At 46.3% G+C, this 19,884-nt stretch overlaps 1 protein-coding gene across 1 annotated transcript; it reads right to left on the minus strand.

The window, feature by feature from the left end:
• Window positions 1-7,629: 7,629 nt before the first annotated feature.
• LOC104831836 (OX-2 membrane glycoprotein-like) lies at window positions 7,630-16,807 on the minus strand. The gene is made up of 5 exons (XM_010567656.1): window positions 16,759-16,807; window positions 14,780-15,115; window positions 9,322-9,633; window positions 8,641-8,786; window positions 7,630-7,734 (listed from the first exon to the last, which is right to left on the minus strand). Exons 1-5 carry the CDS (start codon window positions 16,805-16,807, stop codon window positions 7,630-7,632), a joined length of 948 nt encoding a protein of 315 aa, XP_010565958.1.
• Between the last annotated feature and the right edge of the window lie 3,077 nt (window positions 16,808-19,884).

Here is a 19,884-nt window from a genome sequence, read left to right on the forward strand (position 1 = left end):
GATGCCAGCTCCCATCTCAGTCTCCTCTTTCCCAGACTTCTGTTCTGGGCAGAAGGGGCTCTCTTACCCCAGGGGAGCAGCCAGGCGAGAGCATTTGGGATGAGTGGTGTTCCACAGCGAACCCTATGGCACGTAGTAGAGAAAGCCATGGCAACTCATTTACGTCCCCTTTCCCAGGGTCAGAATTGCCAACTGAATTCAGGCGCTTTACTGACAAACTGAAAAAACTCAACAAAAACAAGCATCGGAGATTCTCGCAGAAGCAACTCGCGACAAGAAAGGGAGAGCAAGGACAAGAGAGGATGCAGCTAATGCTGCGGAGGTCACACGGGGACTTTCCTGGGTTAGGAGGGCCAAAGAGCAAGTGGAAGTGAATACGCTCAATGCACATGGGCGGTTGCATGGGGATGCGAGCTCGCTGCCCCAAGCAAACTCCCAGCCCTAGCTAATGCTAAGCAGCCAACACAGATATCGCTGCAACGTGGATCTTGCACCCGAGGTACAGTAGACGGAGCAGAGCAGATCTGCTCCTCTCTCATCGGCCCCTGGAGCCTGGTTGGAGATGGGAAAGCAGACCCATGTGCAGGCACCAGTAGAGAGTCACACGCATAAAGAGTTTTGTGGAGGTATATCTTCAGTTTCTTTCCTATGTGAGAGGGGAGGCTCATGCAATCATCTTAAATTGTGCCCAGTTCTCCCCTTCTAGAAACTCTTCATTATCCAGGCAGCAAAATGGGCTTGTGTATTTTTATTACAGCAACAACCTTTACCTTCTGAATCTCACCGCTTTTTTATCCAGGCAAGAATCCTACTGGCCAACTGTGTGCTGTGGGACAAAATATGCTCCCACCTGCTCACATACAAAAAAAGAGCAGAAAAAATAGCACTTGCACCTTTAAAAGGTCCTAGTAACAAGTCAGATTATCAAAACAGAATCTGTTCAACTTCTTACATTGTTTCCCACATCCCTCCTCCCTAACTTTTACTTTATTTTATGTGGTTCCTGAACTTTGCACACTGAAAGAAACTGGCTGGTTTTCTTTATGCAGGCATTTTATCAAAGGCCCTGGAAGATGCAGTTGTTTGTTTAAAAAGAACTATCCTGGAGGACTGCCTGTCCAAGACAGACCTCAATGCTTTCAACTTTTCAGATAAAGCACCATGTTTGGACTGTAAGTACTGGAGAGTCTGACTTTAATTAATTAATTCTTATTTTCTGAAGAAAAAAACCCCACAAAGTCTGCAGAATTGCCCTAGGATTAAATTGAAAAGACAACTTTCTGGGGGCCACTCTCTTTTTCAGGCTTTACTTTTGCTATTTCCACCGATGCCAAAGAGGAGAATTACTAATGAAAAGAAAGAGAGTTCACCAGCAGTTTTATAGCACAGTATTTTCTCCCCCTTTCTGTTGGTTCATGTTTCTTGTTCTCAGTTGTGCTGGAGACCAAGGGGCACCCTGCTCCTGTAGATGAAAGGGTGAGGAGGAAGGGAAATGTTGGCTCACTCCTGGCTGCAAGCCCAGACACACCGGCTGCTGAGCTGAGAGGGGCAGACATAAGCCTGGCAAACGCCGTGAAGACACTCTGAGAGCAGGTTATCACTGAAAGGGTTCACCCCCCTTGTCTCCTGTTGGTAGCATGTTCACTTGAGTTAGGAAGTTCTGGAGATTTTATACTTTTGATCAGAAACCAACTGGGGACCGTGGAGTGCAATACCCAGTGCCACCTCCCTTCCACAGCATCAGCTCCCTGCTGTGCCCAGCCCTCTCCTTCCCTGGCTGCATTAGCCATAGCCGCTCTCAAGTCATACACCAGCCAGCAGCAATCCAGGGGCAAAAAGAGACCAGCCATCGCTAATTAACTGTGCCGACTTTGCAAAACAGGACACTTGCTCATGCACTTAAGTGGTACGCTTTCCAAGTGCTCCTCAAATTCCTTTTCCAAGGCTCTTGGCACATGTTCTCTGTGGCTTGGTTGTCAAACTGACCAAACTTCTTAGGCCAATTAGTCTGCTAATGCTCTCCAGAACCAAGAGGCCACAGAGCAGTATAAATCCCAGATAACATTCTCATTGCAAAGCTAATCTTGTGAGAAGTATTTCTCCTGGAAGCAGCCAAGTCCTAAGGACTTGTTTTCTAACAAATTGCCAACCTGAAAGATTTCCTGGGGAAATCATTCCATTTGGCTCCGCTTAGAGCCCCTTCCACTGCCCTCAGGCTCTGTGTATTCCCTTTTGCCCTGGTGCCTTCTCCTTCCCTCCTTCCTCCCAAACTCCCACTTCCCAGCTCAGCCCCATGACAACCCTGGATGGGGAAGGGCAAGGAGTGCCCAGCAGAGGAGGGGTGATCCAGGCAAAAGGACAGCATCTTCAAAGGTGTGATGAGATGGAATAACATCGGGGAGAGGAACAACCTCAGATCAGGAGAGGCAAAGTACATGGCTGGGTCATGTAGTAACATGGGTAACAGCAAAGCAAAGGACAAACTTTCTGTTGTTTGCAGTAGAGGTGTTGCGCTGGTTGATAGTACAATATCGGGTCTGGATCCCACAGACAAGAAAAAGAGTGAAAGAAGAATAAATGTGCTAAGGGAATGAAGGAAGCTGTAGAGAATCAAGTAGAGGGTCCACAGACCTTCTTGCTCACCTTTCAGGAAAAGCATCTGTCCCACTAGTGATGACTGGTGCTGTTTCTTGGCAGCTTCTGGCTTCAGTTTTTCCAAGTTGGCCTCCAAATCCATGTCTGCCAGTTCCACAGCAGAAAGATAGGGAGTCACAAACCTGAGACTAGATGAGTTAAAACTGAATAATGACCACAAGTTCCTTCTGCTGGGCCAGAGCCCACTGGAGAGTCTGGTGCATTACTCCGCTTCAGTCTGGGATGTTATTACCTGACCCAGGATTCAGCCCCCCTTCTTTTGCACCCTAGTCAGGAGGTTTCCACCCCAGAGGAGCCTGCAGGGAGCTCAGCACTTTGTTGGTGACTCAGCAAGGTCTTGGCTTCCCTGTGCAGCCTGAGCTAGACTCTGAGGAATGCTTTCTGATTGTCTTGACGTGGTCAGAAATCTTTACAATAAAGATTTTCAGAAGGAAATGTTGACGTTATATAAATAAATACAGAAGCATTGAGTAGAGAACTGACACCTTGCTTCTATTAATAAATCCCTTCTAGAAAGGAGACAGCCTACATTTAATACCCTTAAAATTAAACTGTTGTGAAATAGATATGCAAAGATCTTCAGAAAACTATACTAGGACATTCCTCCTTTTCTCCTCTTCGCGTATAGGCTCTGGTATTTTGAGAAAAACCTGTAGCAAGGATATTTCTTTTTACTCAGCTGAAGGGCAGCTAAAAAAACACCATGATCTCACTTATGAAAATAGCTACATTCCTGTAGACAAGGCAAGCTCAAGACAAATTGGTTTCTTTAAGCCTAAAATATAACCCTCAGTGTTTATGATGAGATGCTGGATGTTCTGTAATTTATTTGAAGGATAGTATAAAATAAAATATTCTGATTTAAAAAAACCTCTAATTTTTAGACTAAAAGTGTAGGGTTTTTTTTCTACAAGGTTTTCATTGCATCTTAGTCTTTTGTGTACAATTTCAAGTGCTCTTTTGCTAGACAAGCTGCCTTTTCTTCGTTTTTCCTTAGGATGATTAAGGATTGCAGCTTCTGACAAGTTAGGGAAGTCAAAACTGTGTTTGTATTGTGTGTGGGCCTCAGAGCGAGGATTCCCTCAGGCTTCCCAGAAATTTCAGGTGGCCTTTTTCAAAGCTGAGCAGACTACAACAGAGTCCATCCACAAACAGCTTGGACAAGATTTCAGTGCTTCTTTCACACACAGCTTTATATGAGCAAAGATGAAAGCAGCGGAGATATGAGAGGGCCCTTTGTATGGCTTCCAGAATATGAGTAATTTCTGGTATACTAAAAGTGAAAACAAGAATATGCTTGATTTTTATCTGCCTGGTTCGATAGTCTCATTTATGAAAGAGAAAAATGCACTCAATTAGTGCAATTCTCTTATTTCAGCTGATTTGCAGGGGCTCAGCGCTGAAAACTGAATGAAAAACAATAGTTTATATTTTCTTCCATGTCTGAGTTCATAACAGAATTTACTGGTGTGGTATTTAGTAGATGAATCATTCCCCCAGGGTCACACAAGGGAGAATGACAAGTGATGCTTTCAATCTTCTATCACCAAAACAAAGTTCCTTTTCACTGTGTGGATTTAGTCCTATGCCTCTGCCAACAGTGGTTTCAGAAAAAGAATATTCTTCCTATCTCAGTCAGTGACTTGTAAAACATCTAAGGGCACCATTTCAGCTACATTTCACAGTCACATCTTCAGCCAGAGCTGTCGGGTCGACTCCTTTACACCTTACTGCTCTCTTAGAACCAGGAACCCAGTACCCAGGCAGAGAAAAATACCAACACAGTACATCTCTGAAACAGCCTGGCATGCCAAAACAGGACCCTGGACATTTTATACAGCCTGAGGACCCTTTATTATATACCAATATATATAAATATAAAATACACCTTCAAAAAGGACACTGTCTTAAGGTCCTACATGACATAAACACTTAACCCTAGCTGGCTAATGTCAAGATCAAAGGATTCCAGAGCCAAGAGGTACAGGCTAAATAGTCCCATTTGCTTTGCAGAGGGAAACACATTACGCAGAGCCAGTTTTACCCAAGTAAGAGGCAAGCAGGAGGGTGGCATCCCCGGCTTGCCCGCTTTCTGTCTATTAGGAAAAAACAATGCCCTGCATTGACACCACTGTTGCCCTGGGCTGGACAAGTTGCAGGGACAGGAGGTGGCCGAAGGCAGGGTTGGGTCAGACCAACAACTGCCCAGCCACAAGACAGGCAAAAACCTGGGCTTTTTGTGGTTTGCTTTTTCTTTTTTTTGGTGGTAGCAATAGCAGCTCAGAACATTCCTGTAGAGTAAACTTTGAAAATGTGCTCTGCTTCCATTTACTTACAAAGTTAACCAGCTTCATAACACTCATATCGGAGCAGCAAAATAGAGCAGTCCATTCCACTTTAATTTCTTATCAGTTTTAATTTTTAGGTCTCAAGACCTATTCAAAATTTGCCACTTTTCATAGCCTAGATACTATTTATTAAAATAAATACTAATTATCTGTTTAAACCCATCTGAAATATAACCTCCAAAGAATTACTGCCAAACTGTTAACAGAGATAACTGGACAGACAAGCACAAGATAATCACAAAGAAATCTCAGAACAGCAGTTAGGATGTTATTCACCCACAGTAAAAACTTCTGATCCCCTCAGTCATGCGCTTCTTTGCTCCCTGAAAGGTGGTTTATATCTATTTTGTGCTCTTTTTTTTCCAGCTAACAGCCAGTTAATTGTAGATAGTCTGTCTGCTTAGATTCATTTCATTGCTATATGAAGCCAAACTCCACAGCACTAGCATATAGCATTTTATGGCATTGCAATTCAGTAGCTGGCTTTGTATAGCATGAAGGCAAATACATGTATGGGTTTTAAGCATTCTGCCTTTGGATGTCATTTGCTATTCTCATTGCAGTACTGCAAAAGACAAATAAATTGGTAACATCTTCCTTTCTTTTACAGCATTTTGCTTGTAAGCTACCACATCGTCCTCTCTCACTCTGTCTCTAGTCCTAGTCCTATCGTGCTCGTAAGCAGAAACCTACAAAAGCTTTCCACAGTTCAACATTCAGCTAAATAGTAAAACAAATCACAGTCCCGCACGTAAACAGATACTTTCACGACTCCAAACTCTGCTTTCCCCTACTCCAGGTGATCAGCTTGTAGAGGATACCAATAGGTAATCTCTGCAATCTTCCTGGGTTTATAAAGGTTTCTTGCCAGCTTTGTGCTTTTCTCTCTTCCCTCTGAAAATCCTTTTCATTACCTGTGTCCAGACTCCCTGTTTCTGCAAGAGACTCATTTCTCTTTTTAAAAAAAAAAGACCTGTTAGTTTAAACATTAGTGGAAACCTTCTTTTAAAACTCAAAAAAAATCCTCTCCAAAACCCTCCTGAAGCGCAAGTGTGGACCTTGCAGAGTGGCGAGGGCTGACACTGCACAGCCTGTTCAGGAGGAGGCCCAGGGGCTGAGCCTTGCCCGCATCCTGCCCCCACCAACCACGGACCCCAGGGGAAAACCTGCTTCTCCCCCAGCCCCTTCCCTCACAGGGGAGGAGGAAATTATGCTGCAGTGGTGGGAAAGCTTCCGCCTTTGACAATTATAGGGCTCAGGAGAAAAATTCCTGACTGTGACAGTTGCGGCCAGTTGCCCTTTCTCTACTCTCACCAGCTGTGCTATTACTAAGCATTAAGGAGCCTAAAAAAAAAAGCATTTTATGGCAAGGACTGGGTTTATTAATTCTCAACTCACCCACTCGCTTTCATTTCAGGTTACTTGGCTTTTTGACTACAGCTCAGCCTAATTCATCTGGGGTGCACATTTGAAATAGATGGGCAAGGAAAAAAACCAGATGACATGCATTTGGTCTGGGAAGCCAAGAGGAGAGGAAACAGCCGGCACTGGCTGTCTTCATGCTGCCCACAAGACCACACCAGCCAGGTAGGTTTACTTCTCCTTCCCTGGGTCTACAAGGAAAGATTTCATGGGCATAGGGTGGTATTCAGCGAATTACAGGAGAACTGCTCAGATCTGACCTACAGGTTATAAGCAATGAATTTGAGCAGTAGGTAACACTTGTTGCCCTGCACTGGTATATCTGCCCACATGCAACACCCACCTCCTTGCTCCTACCGGCCTCCCTCTTCCCACTGCACTGCGCTGCACTGCCACTACACCATGACATACACAGAATTCACCAGACAGCCTACTGCCCCTCCAGCTGCCCTTTTATTTCCCTACTGCCTCCAGCAGGCAGGTGGGAAACCTGGAAGCACAAGGCAGCTGTGATGGATTAGGGAAATTAAGAAGGGAGCAGTGGAAACCACAGAAGAAGAGAGGAGGAGGAAACGTCTATGTGCCTGTTGCTTTTTTTATTACTTTCTAGGAAAGGTTGGTGAAAGTTGGAGTTGGTAACTTCCTCATGCCTGATGACTCCTGGCTTGAAGTCTGTCACTCTTGGCTCCTGGGTTACAAGTTCAGGCTGGCTGCAGTCTTGGCCTGATCTCTCGTGCCCTTTGGGGAACAGGTTCGACACCCAAAGCTCACAGCAGCGTGCTAGGCTGCTCCATGGGTTGTCTGCACCCCGGCTCCTGGCCAGGGTCTCCTTTGGCCCATCAGCAACACCACCCAGGCCATCACCCCTACAAAATGCTGCCCTCTTTCAGACAATCCCCCACCCAGTTTTAAGCTTGCAACGTTAAAATATCAGAAAGGAATAAACGTAACATTCAAACCCCCAGAAAATACAAAACATCAGTTTCATTATGCAGATCCACACAGTCAGCCTGAGTCTCAAATAAATACTTTACAGCTTTTTTTCTACAAAACGGAATATTATAGTGTAACAAAATAAATAAACATCTATTATAAATTGTCCTTTTTTGTATTTCTCTTGGAGTGAGTCACAGCGGGTTTGCTTGGAAGCCCAAGGTACCGTTGTAAGACGTTTCTCTCTTGCATGTGTAGGGCAGGCAGCTGCTCAGGTGTTCAGCAGTGGGCCGGGGCTGGGGGGCATTGCGGGAGCCTGCCTGCCCGCAGCACCATACTGCCCGCACTTCTTGGCCTTAGTACAGGCAGGAAGGACCTAAAAAAGAGAGGTTGTTGGACCTTTTGTCTTCTTCAAAATATATGGATGTTTTAAGTGTGGGGGTAAAGATACGGGCTATTTGTGTTACTATATATTTGTGTGGCTATTTGCATCTCTCTGTGTGAGGGGACGCTAAAGTTTTCCCCTCACAATACCCCAGCAGGCTCCACCTTGGACCTAGAGGCATGGCACCCATGGAAGACATGTATCGCACTTCCCTCCACCGCTTCTTTTTCTCCAAAACACTCAGTCAGAAGCCAGGGTGCATGCTCTAGGCATATCCCGCAAGGAGGCTGCAGTGCCTTCAGCGCAAAACTGGGCTGTGATTTTCTGAGACGATGCTACCTCGCTCAGTTTCCCCCTGCCTCGAGCTCGACAGCCCCAGTGGACAACCAGCAGCGCCTCAGCCCCTGTCGCCGCGTGGCGCCCCGGGCTTTCCTCCCAGAGGCACGCTCTTCCTCTAACACCCCGTTTTGTGTGAGACACATCCTCAAAGCCGCTTCCTCCGCAAGGTGCACTGGCTGTGCCGGAGCGAGGTTATTTTAGGAGATGCGGAAGGATGGTGCAAGGGTACGGCCACTGCTTGCACAACTATTTTCTGGATAAATATAGTAACAGTGACGCTTCCTCTGCAGCACGCCTTGTCATTGGGAATGTTTTCTGTCATCACTGCCGGGCAATTATAGGCCTGGCTAAGCGTGTTCAGGTTTCCCCTTCCCAGTGTGCTGCTACCCAGCCGTCTGGTTGGGGGTTAACGTCTTTGTCCCTCTCCAACCCGGGTGCAGCTGGGGCTGGGCAGCACACAGCCAGCCCTGGGGTGGCCGGGCAGAGCTGGGTCCCAGCATCGAACCCTGTGACCGGTGGGGGCGAGCCCTGCAGCACCCCGGGGAAAGGCAGACCTACCCAGCATGGCCGGGCTGGGTTTCTCTCTGGGTCACGTAGGTGCCTGAGGCAGCGACGGAGGAGGCAGGCGAGAAGGAGGAGGGAAGTGAGGGTGACCAGCACCCCCACTGCAATGGCAACGGCCGGTGCCATGCTGCTGTCTGGACCTGTGGGGAAAGCAGCAGGTACTCGGTTTGTGCACGAAGAAGATAAAACAACCCCTAACCCGTTTCAGACATGCCTTGGCCAGTCCCCCGAGGTGAGACGGGGTAAATAGGGACACTGGGAGCATATGCCAGCACGCACACAAGCGGCACTGCCAGCAGACCTGTGCGTGGGGTCTGATGCTGCGGTTGGGCGTGCGACACCCAGTCCCTCCAAGCTACCCAAAGTCGACGCGTCTTGTTGGTGTGTCAGGCTATGTGACAGAGAAACCCTGCGAGTCCTTGGCAGAGGCAGGGAAGCTGGGGCACGTCATGGCGTGTAGGGGACATGATGAGCTGTAAGACATTGTATGCCATTGCCTGGGGTGTCTGGATGCTCCCTGGCACCTCCTCCACACTTCCCAAGCCCAGCCCCGGCTGCTTTTCCAGGTGCCTTCCCCACCTGCCCCCAACCCTCTGCGGATTTTCCTGATCTACCCCAGGAGGTGTTTCGCCATCTCCTCCCCACTCCAGGACAGGAGCAGGGTTTCATACTGACCCTGCTCCAGGCTGTCCGTCGGCAGGACCAGGGTCACGTTTAGAGAGGGGTGTTGGATCACACAAGCAATGGGGTGCTCCTGGAGGATTTTGGGGTTGGCGTGGGTGAAATTGCTGATGACGGTCACAGTCTCGTTGCCGAGCTTGATGTGGTACTCCCTTGGTTTCTGCTGCAGGATGCTGGGAAGGTGCCAGGTGATTTTTGGAGCTGGCTTCCCTGTTGCTGAGCAGCTCATCCCCACCACTTTCTCAGAGTCCTCCGCTTTGTCTGGACTGGGTATGAGCTTAGCCTCCACTTTGGGGTCCGAGATGGCTGTAAAACACAAAGTGACAAAATCTGTTACTTTCTGCTCAGGTTTGAGCAAAAAGCATCTGTATTTACCGTTATGTTGGAGAACAACCTTGATATCTAATCTTGCCTCCCCCTCCCCAAAGCCCTGGCAGTAACAAATAAACATGGAAGTGATCAGGCAGCAGTCTGGAAATGAAGAGCTTGGCAAAAACAGAGGACAAGAACGTAGAAGCATCCGTGTTTTAATTCTGTTATTAACAGCAGCGCTGCAGCATCCCAACTGAGAAGTGATTGTGAACGAGTAAAAAGCAACAGGGAGTCAAACCATGAAACCACACGTCCTCCTTCCTCTGAAAGGGCTGAACTGCTTCAATGAGTCAAAATTCTTGTTCTTTTCCCTCACACGTATCTGCAGGATTAACTTTACTGCTGTTTGAGATGTGTAGGCTTGTGGACCAAAGGACTAAATGCATCTATTTATGCAAGACAGTAAGAGTGAATTCGTATGTGGTTACGCCGCAGGATTTCACCTGTGGAGGTTTTGGGCTTGTACAACTTTCTTCCCTCTACTGTTGGGTTTTGGGGGTTTCACAATATCCCTCAAAACCTTCATTAAAGATCATTTCTTCTGAACTCCTTCTCACCCTAGAAGATTTGTGGATGCTATCACATTTAGCCTTAGTCAGCAAGAAGGATGAATTACAGGCTTCATTTATGCTTACTCACTCGCATGAAGCCTGCTTGTTGATTTCTAGTTATACAAATAGTATTTGCAATGAATAAAGAAAGGGGAGGAGTGCAGGAAGCTGTTTTCAACCTGGGTAGAACTCCAGGGGAGATCTGAACACATAAGGACACGTCTATCCCCTGTGGAAAATCACTTATTTACTCCTCAGCCATAAAATCATACCATAGTTCAGGTCAGAAAGGACCTCTGGAGGTCATCTAGTCCAAACCCCTGCTCAAAGCCAGTCTAATTAGTTCAGTTTGCTCAGGCCAAGAGTGCAATCCACAGGTTTCTGTATAGCAGCTCACCAGCTGCCTTCTACTTCAGTACATGTGCTGATGGTATAGGGGTCCAAACCACACTCTACTTCTAGGTCCCTGTTTCTGAGAATATTACTTTTTAAAAACCATTTAAGTGCAGTAGCAATTCTAGTTTCATGCAAGTCTGAGTTAATATGAATGCCCTCTGATTAAAAAAGTATCTATTACTATATTTAGCAGTACTCCATGTGTATATTACTATTTATATAGCAAAAATAACAATGTTCAGCACAATATTGATGCTGAAATTAATTATTGTCCCAACAATATCAAACGTATCACTATCATTTACTGATCCTACTTTTAAACAACAAAAAAAATCTGTTTATTCTTCTTAGGAAAAAAATGATTCTTTTTCCTTTTGGGAGGTAAACGAATATTTGGACGCGAATGTGGTATAGCAGACACCGAATGATCCTGTGAAAGGGAGAAAAGACTTGTGCCAGATGCATCATAATGCCTATAACCTCCTGGTACAATTCCAGATGCATCTCACGAAGTTGTCTGGATCTTCCAAGCCATAACTGCCGGAGGGTGGAAGCAAGAAATTGTATACCATCAGTTTTGCTTTTTTTTTTTTTTTTTTTTTTTTGTTTTTTATGGTTGAACCTTATTTATTTACTATGGTTGTGCCTGCCTAGAAGAAAAAAAAAAAAGTGGGTATTTCTCATTTTTTGTGTCACCCATGGATAGAAACTCAAACCCCACAGAGTTGACGAAACCTGCTAGTGTTGCTTAAAGAGCAACAAGAAAAGCATGTGGGGGGATTTCAGCTGGAACTTCTCAAAATCTCCCATATATGAAAAGACAAGTGTCACAAGCAGTTTATGTTTTGATTAATAAACTATCTCTGAACTTCTTCTTTCACTCACGGGATGCATAAAAATAACATATCCACCCCGAACATTAACTTCAAATATTAGGTTGCAACACCCAAAAGCAGTAAAGGAAAGCTGTCACAAGTGTTTCCAGAGGGGATGAGAAAAATTGCTTAGTATCTTGGCAGAAACACACACACTCTCCACATCTGCTCTTCTTCTGACTAAGCAGTCCTCTCTTCTCACATTGGACCCCAAGGACTGAGTATCATGTGAAAAAAACCCTGTGGGGTTGAGCTTCCCCTCTGCAAGTGTCTGTAATAGATGCAGTCAAAACCTCTAAGTGCTTGTTTTTGCAGTAAAGTCCTGCTACACTGTTAGCATGTGCCCACTGTTGATGTTTGATGCATACACTTAAATTAACTGCTTCTTTTGCCTTTCATCAAAATATTTGTTTCCAGTGAAAAAGTACCTACAAGGGATGTTGTGGGCAAGTACTTGCTTTAGTAGCTCTTGCAGAGCAGTAATGCAAATGTTCCTGAATTCAAGCTGTGGCAGTGTTCCCAGGTATTTGAAGATGGGACTTTCTAGTGAAGTGCATCAGCTTTGATTATCTGTAATGACCTTCTGTAATTAAAGGGGGACTGTCAGGTCATGATGTGCTTTTTGTATTTAAAGGCTTGACAGTGGTCTCAGAGAGACTGATAAAAAAATGTTAGGAATTACAGTATGCCTTGTGGTGACGGAAAGCCTTTTCCAACCATATGGGTGTTCACTAGCAACACTGTGCCTCGGTTTCCCTGTCTAAGAAATAGTGATGGCATTTTTCCTCTGTGCTCGAGACTTCCAGGTGAATGGTGCCATCCACAATGAAGGCAGAAAGTCTCTGAAGACGGCCCAGCAAATGCCCAGGGAATTTTGTGACCCAGCAAGTCTTGCCCATTCTCGTGTAGCACATCCCCTTTCTCCGTATCTGCTCAGTCAATCCCCTTCCTGGGTGTCATTCTCATCACCTTTGGTGCTGAAGGTCGGCAAAACATTTCCAAAGCAAAATGGAGGGGGAAGGGGAGCAGGCAGTTCAAAAGAGACCAGCCAAGCACACTTGAAACTATTCTGTTCCAAAATGGGTTTTGCTACAGGGTAGGAAATTTCTGCTGCTTCTTGGGTTTGGTGTTTTCAGCCAGGCAGGTCTGAGTTTCCTCCAGTCATACCTGTTTCTTTTTTCACAGTGTTGTATCCAGTTCTTACGCCGTTTCACTTCCCCTCATTACACAGCAAGGGTGCCTGTCCTGGAACAGCCCCTCTTGCGAATGCTGTTGTAATCGGGCAATTACCAGCCTGTAAACTCCCTGGCAGTCCCCTCTTGAGGGCAAAGACATGGCAGCGTTTCATTTTCAGCTGGTGACTCTGACTTGCTCACCTTGCGCTGAATCCCTGAGCCTTGGGAGATTCCTGCTGGCTTCACACTCCATCCCAGGAGTCCTCTGGGCTTGTTCAGACAAGTTGTTCCCATCATTATGAGTTGGGGTATAAGGGAGTAAGACTGTGGCTTTTAAGTAGCATTGCATAAATTAGCTCCGATGAAGTACACCACATGTTAACCGAGATCTTCTGTCACAGTGCCGAACACTTAGTTTATTCACGGTGACCCTCCAGGACATGTTCAATAAAGCATATTTCAGGGAAGCCACCATGACCACGGTGAGCCAGCCCCTGGCAGTGGCCTACAAGCCCACGCTGGGGCAGCAGGAGCTGCGGGCTCGTGCCTACCTGAGAGAAGTGAAACCCTTCTCGTCTGATGGATTTTTCATCTGAGATGCTAATGGGAATGTGTGTAACAGCAGAAAAACATTTGTTTTTTAAAGTACTGCTCTGCTAAAGGATGAATCATAACCACAAGGTTGGTGATTTTGGGAAATATTTCCCCCACTTGAATAAAAAACCAAACCAAACTAAACAACAAAACAAATCTAACGCTGTGTTCAGATTTTCATGATAAACAAGAATGGGATCCCTCTACAAGGCACTTCCATATTTTTCTGTAATGTATAATCAGTATTTACCCTCTGAATGGCTGGCTGGCTGAAGGATTACCCTCCTCTTCATATCTGAAATACTGAGTGAATTTCTCCTAATTTCTCTTTTCTGCTCTGGGAGCTTTCCCAAGAAAGAGGAGAAAGAGCTTTTGTTCCAGGCTTGGTTTTCCCTTGTATTTCCTGCCCTCCATCTCCCCTCCTTCCCCTACTGCTTAAGTCATCTTTCCCCTATAAGCCAGGGACATTTTGTTTTCCACGCAGAGGACTCTTGGCATGTGGGTATGTGTGTGGGCATATGCGTCTGCGTCTTTGTCAGCAGAAGGTACTAAGGATAAACAAAATACTCTGCAGGGATCATATCACCAGCAGCAGGTCCCAGACACTGATATTTTCCACGTGGGACATGATCTTTGGCCAGCATCCCCACAGCAGAGTCACTGATGAGAAAGTCAGGAGCCAACAGGGTGTCCTTAGGGCATGTTTAATGTCTCAGCTTTCTCACTGGCAGAAAACCAAGAACCTCTCTCAGAAGATAAACAGCTTTTCACTCTTGCTCCTTTTGAGTTCATCTATTTGCCTATATTTCAGCTTGTACTTGCTAGCTGATGATTTTGTATGGAGGTGTCAAATATTGCTACCTCGACTCATGATTTGTTTTAACTCTCTTCTTGAAGCTAATTGATGCTGGCCTGCACAAGATATTCATGTGGCAAAGCCCACAAGCTCTGCTATTTTTCAGCCTTTTTTTTTTTTTTTGCAACCCTTTCCTAAGCCCAGGCTAACTATTGTCATTTTTACTATAGCTTCAAAATCAGCTTCCAGATACTCTGGTCATGCATATGCCTCTCTGCCTTTTGAATACCTTGAATTTTTCTAAGACCAAAGGCAGAGTAAGAAAAAAGTGCCTGATTTCTAGTCTTAGGAGGCAAAAGCAGCAGTGAAAGGAAGCAGAGGAGCATGGCGTTCATGGTTGCGGCAGGCCAGCTGTCAGCACAGCACACGGTCAGGGAAACTTGGAGGAAGTCATGGGTTACACATCAGCTTTTGGATCTTGCTGTTGTTGATTTAAAGAGGAAGAAAATTAAAGAACTGTTGAGCGCTGGTTTCCCATCAGAGGTAAAACCAGAGAGGGAGGGAGAGCTAGAGAGGAAGCTGAGCTACCTTTCCTGCAGCAATTTAGCAATGACCAGTGGTCAGGGAAGGTTTTCCCCAGGGAAAATGACTTGGTCCTCAGATGACAGCCCATACGCAATTATGATGCCTTACCGTAAACCTTGAGACACATCCTGCTGGAGACAGCCCCCAAGGGGAATGTGTTGAAGATGCACTTGTAGCATCCTTCATCTTGGAGGGTGACAGCATGAAGGGAGATGGCTGAGACTTGTAACTCAGTGTGGGCAAAGCTCACGTGACCGACATAGCCCTTTGCTATCTTTTTGCCGTTCATCGTACTATAAGTCGCTATGTTGTCTTCAGCCCCGTCTGTCTCCTTCTGCCAGGTCACCTGTAGCACATCTTCTTTTGTGACCAACCGGCATGAAAAAGTAACGTTTCCTCCCACCCGGACCGACTGGACCGTTGTGTGCATCACCTGCACAGAGCCTGGGGGAGAAGCAGGTGCCACACTCAGCATTTCTCACCACCCTCCTGCAACCCACCCCCCTCAGAAGCCCCCCAGCCCTTTGCCCTCACTCCTGAGCAGAGCAGCTCTGGAGGGTCTCTCTGCCCCTCCATCCAGGGAAACAGTGAAAACACAGCTCCAAAGAACTGCCCTGAGATTTTTGCTGGACCTGACACTTCTCACACAAAGCACCTTGCATGCCTGGTATCTGTGCTGCAGAGAGCAGCACCAAGAAAGGCAGCTGTGGTGCCGGGAGAAATTGATTTCTGTCCGCTAAGACTGTTATCCCATAGGCGCCCGCGGAGAAGTTCCCTAAATGTTCAGCCATGCTAATAACCAGACGGCTCTCTGAGTCCTCCTGTGGTGCAGAGAGAAGCAAATCAGTAAAGCTGCTAAAAATTATTACGTGTATCACTACACATCATGCACCCACTCTTGTCAGAGACTGACAAGAGAAGAGAAAACCAGAAGGAAAAAGGAAGGTAGGCAGGAGCAGAGGCAAACTGCATCCATCCTCTTATCTCAGGCTTGAGGCTTTGCAGCTGGGAAGCAGCTGAGACTCTGCTGAAGGTCCACGGACGGAAAACTTTCATAGCATAAATGCCCTGGTATTAAAGATCTCCCGGGAAAAGAAAAAAAAAAAAAATCAGTCTCCTCTTCCAATTCACAGACACATGTGGAAAAACTATTAAGGGGACAGGCAAGCAAAATGGATACTCCCAGGTTTGACAGCTCAGCTCCACAGTCCTCTTAGGATAATAGTTTTTAAAGTTTATTTGTGTACATCAGCATAGGAAGGGAGATGTCAGCAGGAACAGTTATAGCACTGTAAACATACAATTCAATTTACAAGAAAGGGAAGTATCTTTGCAGGCTTTAAAGAGGAGTGAGGCTGTCTGCAGTTCACCAAAGTACACCTGGCTAACCCGCCCGACAAAGCTCTCCCAGGTCCTTCCCCCTCCATGGCTGTGGCCATGGCCAGACAGATCTCCGCCGGAGACCAAGAAGCCGGCTGTGAAGCTGTGCCAGTCATTTTGCTTTTCAGAGCTCAGTAGTGCCATAGTCAGAATATAAACTATGACCATGGAAGCTAGTTTGAAACAAATTCAGGCTTTTCTACATGATTTCTAATTACAAAACCAAATGTAACACATCCGCGCTTTTAGCGGCCTGAGCAGAGACCTGCAAGCACCATGTCCATCACTGCAAATAATTCTGCCCTGGCTAAAGCAAATCAGTGCCATACTCTGACCCAAATCCCAGCCACAACAGGAGATGAAATCAAACTTCAGACATACAGGTCATTGGAAGCATTTGGACATTCGCCTGGGTTATGATCTGCAAATTGCAATAAATTCATATACCTGGCTGCAGCTTATAAATACACTAGTGGTAAATTAAGGAGAGGATGCTGTCAACGCAACCAGCAGCGACGCGTCTGAAGCCCAGGCGAGCGGTGCTGTCGTGTGCAGTGCCACAAGTGCCCCGTCACTGCTGGGCTCGCCCTGGGAGGGACGCCAGCTGGGGACGGCAGCACCCAGCAGCACAGCACCAGGCCGGCAGGACCACCCAGGTCCCTCATGCCATTACGATAACGATACAGACAGACGGACAAGGGAGTTACCTGACGCGACGGTCCAGACACTGAAGAGGAGCAGACAAGCGACCATCATCTTAGCTGTGCGCTCAGTGAGACGAGCGAGCGAGCGACTGATCCATTGAGTGCGGCTTCCCCTTTTTTATACACTTCGCTCTTACTGTAGGGACATTCCCACTGTAAGAGACGTACGGTAAGAGGCACCTCATAAAAACCTCCTGCCTCTCTCGCGCTTAACTGCATAACAAAAATTTCAGGGGACATGACAACAAATGTCAGAGCCAGAAACTGAAGATTTCCCAGCTGGGCTGCTAGATGGACCGGTGTAACGGGTTATGAAGCTGGGTTTTTCACAAGCGCCTTTTCCATAAGGTTAGGTTTTTGCGAGTGCCTAAATACAAGCCCAGATTTCTAAGCTGGCTGAACACCCAACGTCTGCGGGGCGCAGGAGGAAAGGCCACCCTGGCCCTGACCTGAGCTCAGGGAAAGAAGCCCAGGTCAATAGTCACGCTGTAACGAGTAGTACAAATGTCCCCAGTATGGAACTCAGAGGACCCAGTTGGGGATCTGCACCCCACGTGTAAACCAGGAGCTGCTGACGCTGCTGTAACACAAGTTTTTTTCCGGGTAAGGAGACCAGAGGAAACCAAGCACCCACCCCAGGACCTAGGTCATATGTCGCCTCAGGGAAAAAGCAAAACCTCGGTCTCCCCTCTCCTCCATTGAGGTTGCCCCCATCTCCACAGGCCCATGCTCCTTCCTCAGCCCTGCTCCTTGGAAAGACAGGGCTGCCGTCCCACAAGCGCACCCTTTCCCCTCTGCCCTCACCTGAGGCGACATAAAAATAACTCACACGGCCATTTTGCGTCATTGTTTTTGTGCCTTCTTGCTTTGTCATTTTTAGGACTGTGTTTCTCTTTTTCTGCCAGCTGTGATCATGTTGCTGAAACCAACACAGCCCTCAGCCCACAGGTCCCTCACACACCGCGCAGTGGGGTAACCAGGCAGCGAGACCTCATTTGCTAATCAAACTTGTAGTGGTAAACCGTGTTTCTTGTTTCAGCTTTCTGATTAGGTGGCTTACATTTTTGCAAAGTCTTACCACTCCAGATGACTATGATTGCACTAAAAATGTTTTCTTTTAGTTGAATTGCTGCACAGATTAACCTTGAATCATGCAAATAGGTTGGGGGAAGCCAACAGGCCGAAATCATAACGTGACAAAAAAAAATTCTCAGACATGCTTACGCATATGCCGTTCCTTCTCCTCTACCAAGTGGTAATTAATTATCTGAAAATAGAAACAGCTCAAGTGTCAGTATTCCTCTAAAGAAACATTTCAGATGTGCTTTTGAGTAGGTTCAATCATTCATTCCCGTCACTCTCCTAACTGCGATTGCTTCATATTATTGTCTTTTTCCTTTGAGGTATCACATCTCATTTTCCTTTCCTTGAGTTATTTTCCTAGTTGCATTTTCCTGCAAGGTTTCTCAAAGGGCATTCTGGCCTGACCAAAAAGTGAACTCAATGAAAAACAGTTCTTGTGGGGTTTGCCAGACCATTTTACAGCTATTAAGCAATGCAAATAGCTCCAACAGGCTCTGGACCAAGTCAGAGAGAAAACTGCCAACCTCGAAATGGAGATTCACCAGCAAACATTTAATTTCTGATTGTCAGCATCTCAGAACTTCCAAAACTGAAAAAAACATTGAAGATTTGCTGAAACTATGTCCTTTTGCACCAAAGCCTCCTAGCAGGGCGCAAGACCTATGCAGAGATTCATTCCAAGCTTTGCTGGTGTCCTCACCTTAGCCCTTCTACAATTTTGAAAGAGAAGATAAATAGAACTTCCCACAAGATTGCAGACACTGTTGATAAGTCCTTATAGCTGAACTTCACCACTTAGCGACCACAAACGGAACTGCACTTGATTTAAAAAACTGCAAACCCAGTTGATGTATTTTTCTGCTCATAGGAAATGTTCTTGTCGGCTTTAACCGTTTTATTTTCTGCCAGAAACACTCTAATCTTCTGAAAGTCCTTCCAAACAGTCCTGAAAACCTGGGTGCTGCTACAGCAAACACCTTTCAATAAAGACCAAACCTTCAGCCTTAGCAACATCCAAGCAAAGGATAGAGATGGCTGTTGCAGCTGGAAAAATGTGTTGGCTTTAAATTGTTTACAGCATCCCCTTCCTGGTGATAAAAAGCGCCACGTACGTTGGCTGCTCCTTCCAGGCTCTGCCTCTCTCCTGACAGCTCCTGACACCACAGGGAACCTGGGCATGCAGGGATCTCCCTCCCAGCCCACGTGCGTGGGTGTCCGCATGCGCATCCGACTGCTGCAGCGTCTTTTTCTGACCCCCCCCTTCCTCCAGGGACCAGCCAACGTCAGCAGCTGATTCATGACTTTAAGGCAGGCAGGAATGTGAGGTCCACTCATTAACCCCACCACTTACTTATTTCTATTCTGTGAGTTCATCTTTAAGTGCATTTATTCAGACAGTTCCTGATCTGTTTGTCTTTGCACAGACTTTTGGTGGATTACAGACCTCCTCCTTGCTTGTCAGTCAGTTCCCATGCTCTCCTGCTTCAGCTGCACAGCAGCTTCATTTCTGAGATCTGCACACCATGCCTGAGCTTCAGGCACTTTCCAAAGCCAGTATAAGCTGGGGAATAAATTAGGCAGAAGATAGTTCTGCAGTCACTGCTTGAAAAGCCCAGTGATTCACATTCTTCCCTTCCTTTCTGCTGCACTAGCATGGTCTCTCTAGTTCCCAGTAAAACAAAAAAGGACATACACGAATTAACTGCACAGTCACTAAATGACAACATTTCCACATAGCCCAAGTGACTAATAATATTGATAAATCACATACTTGAACTTCTGGAAAATGTTGCCGATGGGAGCCACTCAGGCACAATTGTAGTCTAAAACATTATTTTGTCAACCATCAAGCTAAAACATTAGGTTTTCAGCCATCCAAACCCAGGGTAACAACCGGGTAGATGCCTACCTTGGCAGCAGGATTCAGCGCCACCTCTCAAGGCAATGCCTGTAAAGAGAACAAAACAGAGAGAGACGGTTTCATCCGCTGCTGAATTGTAGTGACTTTTGGAGGTTGGTCCATCAGTACTAGTAGTCGGTATCACT

Source organism: Haliaeetus leucocephalus, unplaced genomic scaffold (genome assembly GCF_000737465.1).
Source record: "Haliaeetus leucocephalus isolate CR32 unplaced genomic scaffold, Haliaeetus_leucocephalus-4.0 Scaffold228, whole genome shotgun sequence".
Taxonomy (NCBI): Eukaryota; Metazoa; Chordata; class Aves; order Accipitriformes; family Accipitridae; genus Haliaeetus; species Haliaeetus leucocephalus.

Bases quoted from the DNA above. Each gene is read 5' to 3' on its own strand.
- LOC104831836 (XM_010567656.1), bottom strand. From the start codon at position 16,807: ATGATGGTCGCTTGTCTGCTCCTCTTCAGTGTCTGGACCGTCGCGTCA. The intron at 15,116-16,758 runs GTAACTCCCTTG...CTTCTCCCCCAG, and splicing joins TGTCTGGACCGTCGCGTCAG to GCTCTGTGCAGGTGATGCAC. The intron at 9,634-14,779 runs GTAAGGCATCAT...TGTGTTTTACAG, and splicing joins GATGTGTCTCAAGGTTTACG to CCATCTCGGACCCCAAAGTG.